The sequence below is a fragment of the Cyclopterus lumpus genome, chromosome 4 (assembly GCF_009769545.1).
Source record: "Cyclopterus lumpus isolate fCycLum1 chromosome 4, fCycLum1.pri, whole genome shotgun sequence".
In the NCBI taxonomy this organism is placed as follows: domain Eukaryota; kingdom Metazoa; phylum Chordata; class Actinopteri; order Perciformes; family Cyclopteridae; genus Cyclopterus; species Cyclopterus lumpus.
Genome location: NC_046969.1, coordinates 27,036,372 through 27,048,412, shown reverse-complemented (window position 1 = coordinate 27,048,412; position 12,041 = coordinate 27,036,372). Strand labels below are relative to the sequence as shown.

General features: G+C 49.1%; 1 protein-coding gene across 1 annotated transcript in view; it reads right to left on the bottom strand.

Moving 5' to 3' along the window:
- Positions 1-12,041, bottom strand: part of atp10a (ATPase phospholipid transporting 10A) — a 35,341-nt gene that overhangs the window by 5,974 nt on the left and 17,326 nt on the right. The window contains exons 10-14 of the mRNA XM_034531365.1: positions 9,996-10,536; positions 3,350-3,453; positions 2,569-2,695; positions 2,215-2,399; positions 861-1,209 (exon numbers count right to left, since the gene is read on the bottom strand). Coding sequence (XP_034387256.1) covers positions 861-1,209; positions 2,215-2,399; positions 2,569-2,695; positions 3,350-3,453; positions 9,996-10,536 — 1,306 coding nt within the window. The remainder of the gene's footprint in view (positions 1-860; positions 1,210-2,214; positions 2,400-2,568; positions 2,696-3,349; positions 3,454-9,995; positions 10,537-12,041) is intronic.

Below are 12,041 nucleotides of genomic sequence, written 5' to 3'. Positions count from 1 at the left end.
CAGCTCCCTTACAATGGACCCACCTCCCCCATAATGGACCCACCTCCCTTATAATGGACCCACCTCCCTCATAATGGACTCAACTCCTTTATAAGGACCCACCTCCCTTATAAGGACCCACCTCCCTCACAATGGACCCACCTCCCTTACAATGGACCCACCTCCCTTACAATGGACCCACCTCCCTCATAATGGACCCACCTCCCTTACAATGGACCCACCTCCCTCATAATGGACCCAGCTCCCTTACAATGGACCCACCTCCCCCATAATGGACCCACCTCCCTTACAATGGACCCACCTCCCCCATAATGGACCCACCTCCCTTACAATGGACCCACCTCCCTCATAATGGACTCAACTCCTTTATAAGGACCCACCTCCCTTACAATGGACCCACCTCCCTTACAATGGACCCACCTCCCTTACAATGGACCCACCTCCCTCATAATGGACCCACCTCCCTCATAATGGACCCACCTCCCTTACAATGGACCCACCTCCCTCATAATGGACCCACCTCCCTTACAATGGACCCACCTCCCTCATAATGGACTCAACTCCTTTATAAGGACCCACCTCCCGTACAATGGACCCACCTCCCTCATAATGGACCCACCTCCCGTACAATGGACCCACCTCCCTTACAATGGACCCACCTCCCTCACAATGGACCCACCTCCCTTACAATGGACCCACCTCCCTCATAATGGACCCACCTCCCGTACAATGGACCCACCTCCCTCATAATGGACCCACCTCCCTCATAATGGACCCACCTCCCTTACAATGGACCCACCTCCCTCATAATTGACTCCTAGAGGTTGTACAGGTACGACATGAAGGCGTGTCTCACTCACCGATGGCCAAGGTCATGACCTTCAGCTTGTTCCGCACCAGCTTGACCACGGTGCTCTTCTGCAGCGGCGTGGAGCGGCAGCAGAGCACCGAGCGGCAGCTCCGCGCCACCGCCAGGAACCGGTCCTCCAGACTCTGGTCCAGGGCGTAGGCCAAGGTGCGGCCGTCGATCACCAGACCCAGCCGGTGCACCGTGAAGGCGGCGGAGTGGGGGGACGAGGACGAGGGGGGGTAGACCTCAAAGGGGGCAAAGTTAGGGAGGAAGGCCTTGGCAGCTTGGTCCGAGGAGCTGCAGAGGAATTTGGTCTGGATGTAGTGGAGACTCTCCTCCAGGAGCAACGCACACGCCTCCTGGTACAGAGACGGGAACACGTTGGTGTTATTCATATTAAAATATGTTAACGGTGGAGTTAAGATCCATATTCATGTCTGCAGAGCTTCATATTTACTCCACAGATGAGATATTCTGATCAAACAAATATGTCAATCACCTCTTAGCCCCGCCCAAAAGCATCCCCTGCTTTATGGTCTGTTTGACTCTAAATTACCATAATGTCAGGACAGCAGGAAGTCTCTACAAACTAAAAACACATCTTAGTGACTACACCTTGAATAGGGAAGGTAGCGTCGTGGTAGCACTTTGGTAGCACTTAAATGGCTCTTACCGATAGCACTTTGTAGTTTAGCACTTTGGTAGCATTTAAATGTATTTTACTGATAGCACTTTGTAGTTTAACACTTTAGTAGCACTTAAATGTCTCTTACTGATAGCACTTTGTAGTTTAACACTTTAGTAGCACTTAAATGTCTCTTACTGATGGCACTTTGTAGTTTAACACTTTAGTAGCACTTAAATGTCTCTTACTGATAGCACTTTGTAGTTTAACACTTTAGTAGCACTTAAATGTCTCTTACTGATGGCACTTTGTAGTTTAACTTTATTGAAGAAATTGTACTTGCTTGATTCTTGTTGTTCTGAGTTTGGACTCATGGTTTAATGCACTTATTGTAAGTCTCTTTGGAAAAAAGCGTCAGCTAAATGACATGTCATGTAATGATATGTAATGTGATGTAATAAAGTACTAAATGACCATAATTTACTAAATGAACATCACGCTGTATTGAAGAAGACTTGAAACTAGAGATTGAGACCAAAAACTAATGTTTACAATGTTTACTGAGGGAATAAATCAAGAGAAGTAGAGTCATTTATATAGACTTCTATACAACCAGAGGAGTCGCCCCCTGGTGGTCAGGAGAGAGAATGCAGCTTTAACACATGAAGCATAGACTTCTATACAACCAGAGGAGTCGCCCCCTGGTGGTCAGGAGAGAGAATGCAGCTTTAACGCTCACGTGAGAATCAGCATTCAGAGTCAGGATCTCCTCCTCTGGGTCCAGCAGCTTGCAGGCGTACGCCACGTTGACGGCCGTCTCCTGTTTGTCTCCTGTAAGAACCCAAATCTGCAGGCCGGCCTGTCTCAAGGATGCAATGGTTTCAGGGACGCCGTCCTGCAGCCGGTCCTCGATGCCCGTCGCTCCTGTGGGGGGGGGGCACCATATAATCACAGCTAGAAGGGTCGTGTGGGTGCACGCGGCCTTAAAGGGACAGTACTGATGTTCTGAATGTTTGTAGGAGCTTCTTCTCCAAGCCTTCCTGGTTCTCCTGTAGTAGAACAGGTCCCTTAAGTAAATGAATCAAACAGCTACCCAGAAGCTGCAGGTTGGTCTCGAGTCGCAGAGCCGAGTCGAAGAGCAGCTCCTCCCGTCCCTGGATGGCCGTCTCAGCCTCCAGGTGGCGCTGCAGCCAGCAGGCGTACTGCTCTTTACTGAGGACCTGGGACATGAACACATGAACACACGTGAACACAAACACATGAACACACACACATGAACACATGAACACACATGAACACACACACATGAACACAAACATATGAACACATGAAGACATAAACACAAACACATAAACACGTGAACACATGAACACAGCCCTGCAGCGCGTTACCTTCTTGACACACATATGAACACATGAACACGTAAACACATGAACACATGAACACACGTGAACACAAACACATGAACACATGAACACATGAACACGTAAACACATGAACACACGTGAACACAAACACATGAACACATGAACACGTAAACACATGAACACATGAACACATGAACACACGTGAACACATGAACACACGTGAACACAAACACATGAACACATGAACACGTAAACACATGAACACATGAACACATGAACACACGTGAACACAAACACATGAACACATGAACACACGTGAACACAAACACATGAACACATGAACACACGTAAACACATGAACACAAACACATGAACACATGAACACGTAAACACATGAACACGTAAACACATGAACACACGTGAACACAAACACATGAACACATGAACACACGTGAACACAAACACATGAACACATGAACACATGAACACATGAACACAGCGCGTTACCTTCTTGGCGATGCACAGCGTGCGAAGGCCGTCTGCAGCGTACAGGTTCAGGTAATTCTGGGTCCGGAGGACCAGCTTCTTCTGGCGCCGCCCTTTGGAGGTTTCTTTAAAGGAGGAGGAGGAGGGTTTGTTCTTAGTGATTCCAGTCTTATTTATTTATATATATATATATGTGTGTATGTATGTGTGTATATATGCATGTATGTATGAATATAAACGTCTGTAAACGGGAACATTAATCTTCATTAACATTGTAAACAGATCATCAGGACCATTGGACCTTTCAGAATAAGAGCATGAAACAGAAACAGAGTTAACGTGAATGCCACGGCTCTTCTTGGTAAGTCCCGCCCTCTGCAGCATTCCTAGTCCAGGATTGGCCAGATTGGCGGGTTTCACCAAGAAGAGCCGTTTATAGGTTCACATGATGCTGATGAAGACCGGCTGTTCATATTAAATACATTTAAAGTAAAATGACCAGTGTTGTTTTCTAGAAGGCTTCTTTTAAAGTCTGCTAGATGTTCGTCACGTCGTCACATGACTAAACCGTTTGTCTTTTCTGGACCAATCACAACTCTCTAAAAGAAGGTGTCTCCTGACTGAGGTTTCCTTCTTCTAGGAGTTTATTATTCTGTCGGATGTTGTTCCTTCAGACTCTCGCTGCTCCACGAGACGACGACACACACACACACACACCTTTATTTTTCCTACTGCTGAAAGAAGTGAGGAGGAAATCCACCTAAAAACAGGATGTTGAAAGGTGTTTCAACATCCTGAAGTTTACATGCATTTAACCCTCTGAAGCCCAAAGTAGTTCCAGGTGTTTCTATATAATAATATAATCTAAAGTCCTGAAGCAGCACATCAGGACTAGAAGTAGAGAACAACAACACGTCTTTAGTGATCATGAATAGAAAACTATTGATTACAGCAGCTTTAATGGTTATAATCAAGATAGTGGTTATTAATCCCATGAAAATATGAATTCTGTTTTAAGGTGTAATGAGCAGACTGAGCGACGTCATGAAAACACACCCAGAGGTCTCCATGGCTACAGGAACCAGTCCTGAATGGAGCCTTTATGGAGGTCTGTCAATCAATAGTTCAGCACCAGCTCTCCACCATCACCCACTGAGCATAAAATGCTCCCCTTAGTCCATCTACCCCTGAAAGTCTGTATGTTGTCCATTGCCGTGTAATAAGCGTGTTCCAGCCTGAGTCGAGCTTTCAACAGTCCCTTCATGACTTGCACCGGGTCCTCACAACCAGAACCCCCGGCCCGATTCTTACGCGTCAGCCAGATGGCTAGCTTGGCAGAACCGGACAAAAAGTTCACCAGCGTGTGGACAGCCTTCTTTTTTGCGGAATATTTTGGCCCGAAAATGAATAAATACAAAGAAAAACTCTCTCCAAGCCCCTGAAACCACACTTTCAAAAGTTCAAACGGTACTGAGAGCCGAGGACACCGAGCAAACAAGTGCTCCAGGGTCAGAAACAGCATTCCTCCCCAATGAGAGGGTCCAGGTGTGCCCGGTATCTATTTGTGGCTACTGCCCCGTGTACAACCCTCCATTGGAGGTCTGCTGTCCTCAACGGGCATTTTGTACAAGCACCTCCAGCTGCCCCTCGGGGAAAAACCTGGGCCAAAGGACTCGGTCCAACTCGACTCCTTCAACCCCGCCAGAGAGCGCAGGTTCACAACTTTTACTCAGATTTCGTAAATTGCCTTTTTCCCCGCTGCCTGAAAACTGTCCAGGTGAGGGGTTGTGAAAGTCAGCAGCTGATTTCCTCCCTCCTGCCAGTCCCCCACCACCGGGGCGATGAGCAGAGTGGGGGGGGTGTACTCACTTTCTTCATCCCATCGGCCAGACAGAGCATGGCGTCCTACAACTGCTCTCAGCTCAGACCTCCTTCACTATCCTGTCAGTCAACCTGACAGACGCGATGTTGATGCTCTGCCTGAAGGCGACCACGGCTGATGACGTTGATGACATCCTCACCAAATGTCCCAGTTTGGTGCAGCCGACTTCTCTTAGCCGCGTCCGTAGGCTGGCAGACTGCAGCGTTTGAGTCCTAATGAACCTGTTGAAAAACAGAGGTTCCTCCAGCAGCCACACGCCTGGAGCCTCGTTGGGTTCACGTGAGAAGTTAAACACTTGCCAGGCCTGCAGGACAGAGCTGTAGAACGACGTCAGTCCAGCCAGGTCCACTTCCTCAGGTTGTAGGAGAAAGAGCTGTTTGTCGTATCCCAACCGCCCAGCCCTCCTCAGCAGCAGTCGAGCAGTGTCCATCCAGCTGGGGCCACAGTCATAAAGCAGCTTCTGTGCAGTCCGCAGTCTGAAAGAGAGGACCCTGGACTGGATATCAATGAGGCCCTGCCCCCCCTCTGCCACAGGCAGATAGAGAGCTGCTGCACGAATCCAGTGCCGACCAGAAGAAGTCCACAACAGACCTCTGTACCGCTGCTATGAGACCTCCTGGTGGTGTCAGCGCGATGAGCCTGTGCCACAGAGTCGAGGCAACCAAGTTGTTAGCAACCAGGACTCTCCCCCTGAAGGACAGCTGGGGCATTAACCATCTCCACTTAGAGAGACGGACACACACCTTCCCCTCAACTCCCTCCCAGTTCTTTTTCTGATAGTCCTCCGAACCCAAGAACACACCCAGCACCTTCAATCCCTCTTTTCCCCACTGAAGACCTCCGGGCAGGTGAGGCACCACCTGCTCCGTCCACCGTCCCACCAATAAGGCCTCCGATTTCTCCCAATTCACCCGTGCAGAAGAGGCATTCTCATAGAGTGACAAGATATCCTGCAGCAAACCAACATCACCCTGATGCCTAATGAACATGTTTGCATCATCAGCATATGCTGACACAGTGAGAGGACGACTAAGGCTGGAGGACCCTGGCAGTGACAGACCACCGACTCCTCAACTTGCATAACAAGGGTTCAAAAGCAAGGCTATAAAGCTGCCCTGAAATAGGACAACCCTGCCTTATCCCTCGTCGTACAGGGATCGGTCGGCCCAGCCCAGCTCCCATTTTCACCATGCATTCTGCACCGCTGTACAACAAACCCACCCAAGATAGAAAACCTTCACCAAACCCAAAAGCCCTAAGTGAAGAAAACAAATAAGAGTGGTCCACCCTGTCAAAGGCCTTTTCCTGATCCAGGGGGACAATACCAACATCTACATCGTGAAATCTACACACATCCAGCACATCACGAATAAGAAATATATTGTCCATGATTGTTCGACCCAGGATACAGTATGTCTGGTCACTATTAACAATTGATCCCAAGTAGTCTCTGAGTCTGTTGGACAAGGCTCTGGAGAGCACCTTGTAATCCGTGCAAAGCAGGGCCACTGGTCTCCAGTTCTTGAGGAGAGCCAAATCGCCCTTCTTAGGCAGCAAGGAGAGGACTGCTCGTTTGCAGGAAACAGGAAGCGATCCTGTCCTAAAGCATTCCATCAGGACACCATGGAAGTCAGGACCGATGACATTCCAGAAACGCTTCACAAAGTCTGTGGAGAGGCCGTCGATTCCCGGAGTTCTTCCCGAGGTCATCTGGCCCACCGCAACCGGGACCAGCCATGACCACAGGACCAGCCGCATCTACGGGACCAGCCATGACCACAGGACCAGCCGCATCCACGGGACCAGCCATGACCACAGGACCAGCCGCATCCACGGGACCAGCCATGACCACGGGAGCAGCCATGACCACAGGACCAGCCGCATCTACGGGACCAGCCATGACCACGGGAGCAGCCATGACCACAGGACCAGCCGCATCTACGGGACCAGCCATGACCACAGGACCAGCCATGACCACAGGACCAGCCATGACCACAGGACCAGCCGCATCCACGGGACCAGCCATGACCACAGGACCAGCCGCATCCACGGGACCAGCCATGACTACAGGACCAGCCATGACCACAGGACCAGCCATGACCACAGGACCAGCCATGACCACAGGACCAGCCGCATCCACGGGACCAGCCATGACCACAGGACCAGCCATGACCACAGGACCAGCCATGACCACAGGACCAGCCGCATCCACGGGACCAGCCATGACCACAGGACCAGCCGCATCCACGGGACCAGCCATGACCACAGGACCAGCCATGACCACAGGACCAGCCATGACCACAGGACCAGCCGCATCCACGGGACCAGCCATGACCACAGGACCAGCAGCGTCCACGGGACCAGCCACGAGGAGCGCCGCGCCCCCACCAACGGGGAAAACAGCGTCCGCGGGACCAACGACATCCCCGGGGCCGGCCACGAGGACCGCCGCGGGCCCACCGACGGGGCCGGCCGCGAGGACAGCCACAGCGAGCTTCTCCGCGCTCTTCTGCTGCTTTTGCGGCCACGCAAAGCGCTTATGTCCCGCCTGTCCACAGTCGAAACACTTCATCTGCCCCGAGCTCGCGTACACCAGGTATAACCCTTCCCCGTGCCTCACCTTGAAGGACACCTCTAGTGACTGTGTGGGTGACTCTAAAAACGTTAGGAATAAAAGGAGGAACACCGGACACGGTGATGCGCGTTGAGGGCGTTGACAGCGGAGACACCTGCACGAACAGGTCTCTGATGAACACTCTACACTAGTTTAACCACACGAGCCTCGCTGCTCACGAACACGACCACCTCCTTATTCATCCTGGAGGCGAAGGACAGATGCTCGTGTCCCACCTGCTCTCCTACCGCCAGCAGCACCTCCTCCACAGACACGCTGCCGTCAGGGGGAACCAGCCGGACTCCCTGACGGATCGACGTCTACGAGGACGCCCGAACACACCCAACACACCAGGAAAGCTCTCTCTCTCTTACCTGGTCATGTGCGTAAAGAGGAACCAAAGCAGACAAACAATGATCCAAACTCCACCACAAAACTCACAACCACCTCCACCTGCCACACGCTCACCACGAGAGGAGAGGAGGAGAAGAGAGGAGAGGAGGAGAGAGGAGGAGAAGAGAGGAGAGGAGAGGAGAGGAGTAGAAGAGAGGAGAGGCTGTAAACATGTAAATAACATCATGTATAAATAACATGTGGATTATTATTGGACACTATAACTTTTGGGGACTTGAAACATGTTTAATATTTAGATTATATTGTTTTCTAATTTTTGTGAAAGAAATAATCCAAAAAAACTAAACTTGTGTTTTATTCTTTTTAATGATTTATGTTATTCTGCACTAAAGACGTGTTCTAGTTCTCTACTTCGAGACTTTAGATTATATAATATATATATATATATTTATCCCATTATTTTGTTATTTTGTTATGTATTATATCCATCCATGGATGGATGGATGGATGGATGGATGGATATATATATATATATATATATATATATATATATATATATATATATAATATATATATATATATATTTATTACATGATTTTGTTATGTATTATATATATATAGCCTCAGTTCATCTCAACTAACATAATAAAGTGCATTAATAACTCGTGAGGTTTCCGTCCCTGTAAATGAAGGCCGTGTTGATGTGTGTGGCTGTGTGGCTCTTTGTGCCCTGAAGACTCCATTAGTGGAACAAGGTCTGAGGACCACAGGAAGCAGAGGAAGTGTTTCCCGGTCAGGACAGAGCTGTGCAGCGGTGGCGTCTAAAAATACCACTTCTTCCAGAACACGTCAACATCAGTTTAGAAGAACTACAGCTGCTACTGAACACTCCTGCTAGTTTAGACCAGAGGGAGGTTTCAATCAGTGTCAGCATCAGTCCAGACCGCCATGTCAGCATCACGCTGCGTTCACGTTTCACCCGGAAAGTGGGACGAACCTAATCAACCCCAACCTGAAGAATCCAAGATGGCTGCCCAGCGCCCCAACAGTTAAAAAATTTCGGGGCAACCACCTGTTAAAGCTGCATTCTCTCTCTTGCCCACCAGGGGGCGACTCCTCTGGTTGTATAGAAGTCTATTCTTCATGTGTTAAAGCTGCATTCTCTCTCCTGACCACCAGGGGGCGACTCCTCTGGTTGTATAGAAGTCTATGCTTCATGTGTTAAAGCTGCATTCTCTCTCCTGACCACCAGGGGGCGACTCCTCTGGTTGTATAGAAGTCTATGCTTCATGTGTTAAAGCTGCATTCTCTCTCTTGCCCACCAGGGGGCGACTCCTCTGGTTGTATAGAAGTCTATTCTTCATGTGTTAAAGCTGCATTCTCTCTCCTGACCACCAGGGGGCGACTCCTCTGGTTGTATAGAAGTCTATGCTTCATGTGTTAAAGCTGCATTCTCTCTCCTGACCACCAGGGGGCGACTCCTCTGGTTGTATAGAAGTCTATGCTTCATGTGTTAAAGCTGCATTCTCTCTCCTGACCACCAGGGGGCGACTCCTCTGGTTGTATAGAAGTCTATGCTTCATGTGTTAAAGCTGCATTCTCTCTACTGGCCACCAGGGGGCGACTCCTCTGGTTGTATAGAAGTCTATGCTTCATGTGTTAAAGCTGCATTCTCTCTCCTGACCACCAGGGGGCGACTCCTCTGGTTGTATAGAAGTCTATGCTTCATGTGTTAAAGCTGCATTCTCTCTCTTGCCCACCAGGGGGCGACTCCTCTGGTTGTATAGAAGTCTATGCCTCATGTGAGAGCTTCCTACCTGTGTCGGGGGGTTTGATGAGGTCCATGATGACAGAGTCCGCTCCCTTAGTGTAGACCGTGATCTGGTCCGTCAGAGGGTGTCGGACCACCACGGACATGCGTTTCCTGGTGGAGTCGAAGCCCAGCGTGTGCAGCAGCTCGAAGCTCAGCTTCCCCAGGTGCGGCAGCTCCACCGTCACCTGGTCCGGGAGGCGCCCGACTAGCGAGCACTTGTAGGCCCTGGCAGCGTAGACCAGCGCGGCCTCGTCGGGCGACTCGGCCTCGTAGCGCAGCTCGCCGTCCTCCGGGCTCCGCGGCGTCCCGTCATAGCGTGGCGGCGCCGAGCCGAGCGCCGCCTGCTCCTCCTGCAGCTTGGCGAGCGTGCTCTCGGCGGAGGGGGAGGACAGCAGGCCGGAGCAGCCCCGGTTGGAGGAGCGGCTGGTGGCGAGGCTGGAGGAGCTGCTGCTGCTGGAGCCGGAGGTCAGCCGGCTCGGCGTGAAGCGCTTGATGAAGTCCTCGATGGTCTTCACCGGAGACTTGGACTCCAACCTCATCCGGACCTGCAGGAGGAAACGGACTTCCATGAGATGTTCAGCCTTCACAGAATGAGTGTAGAGGACCAGAACAATAGACATTCACATTAAGTTAAGTTATAAGTTAAGTTATGTTAAGTTATGTTAAGTTAAGATGTTAAGTTTTAAGTTAAGTTATGTTAAGTTTTAAGTTAAGTTATGTTAAGTTAAGATGTTAAGTTTTAAGTTAAGTTATGTTAAGTTTTAAGTTAAGTTATGTTAAGTTAAGATGTTAAGTTTTAAGTTATCTTAAGTTTTAAGTTATCTTAAGTTTTAAGTTTTAAGTTAAGTTATGTTAAGTTAAGATGTTAAGTTAAGTTTTAAGAGTTAAGTTTTAAGTTAAGTTAGGTGAGACACGTAAAAATGTGAACAATCACCAAAGAGCTCAAAGAGGAAAAGGAGGGCGGAGCTTCTGTGCACGTTTACATTTCCTGTCATCTGATTGGATAACCTACAAAACAGCGGCCTATAAATAACTTCATCTGAGCCGGATGTGTCACCTCTAGCCGGGCGACCTCACCCGGTCTCTCGGGGCCTGGACCTGGACCAGGACTCTGAGGGCGTTTTTAGGGGAAATAACCAGGAAAGAAAGATGGAAACTAGTCCTGTGTTCAAGAGCAGAGAAACCGAAAGGACTTTAAAACTCTGATTGGTTGTTTACAAAGTCACATGATCTGAGACTAGAGAACTGATCACGTGATCACATGTTCTCCTGATCACATGATCTCCTGATCACATGTTCTCCCGATCACATGTTCTCCCGATCACATGATCTCCCGATCACATGTTCTCCCGATCACATGTTCTCCTGATTACATGATCACATGTTCTCCTGATCACATGTTCTCCCGATCACATGTTCTCCCGATCACATGTTCTCCCGATCACATGATCACATGTTCTCCTGATCACATGATCACATGTTCTCCTGATTACATGATCACATGTTCTCCTGATCACATGTTCTCCTGATCACATGATCACATGTTCTCCTGATTACATGATCACATGTTCTCCTGATCACATGATCACATGTTTTCCTGATCACATGTTCTCCTGATCACATGTTCTCCCGATCACATGTTCTCCTGATTACATGATCACATGTTCTCCCGATCACATGTTCTCCCGATCACATGTTCTCCTGATTACATGATCACATGTTCTCCCGATCACATGTTCTCCTGATCACATGATCACATGTTCTCCTGATCACATGATCACATGTTCTCCTGATTACATGATCACATGTTCTCCTGATCACATGTTCTCCTGATCACATGATCACATGTTCTCCTGATCACATGATCACATGTTCTCCTGATCACATGATCACATGTTCTCCTGATTACATGATCACATGTTCTCCTGATTACATGATCACATGTTCTCCTGATCACATGATCACATGTTCTCCTGATCACATGTTCTCCTGATCACATGATCACATGTTCTCCTGATCACATGTTCTCCTGATTACATGATCACATGTT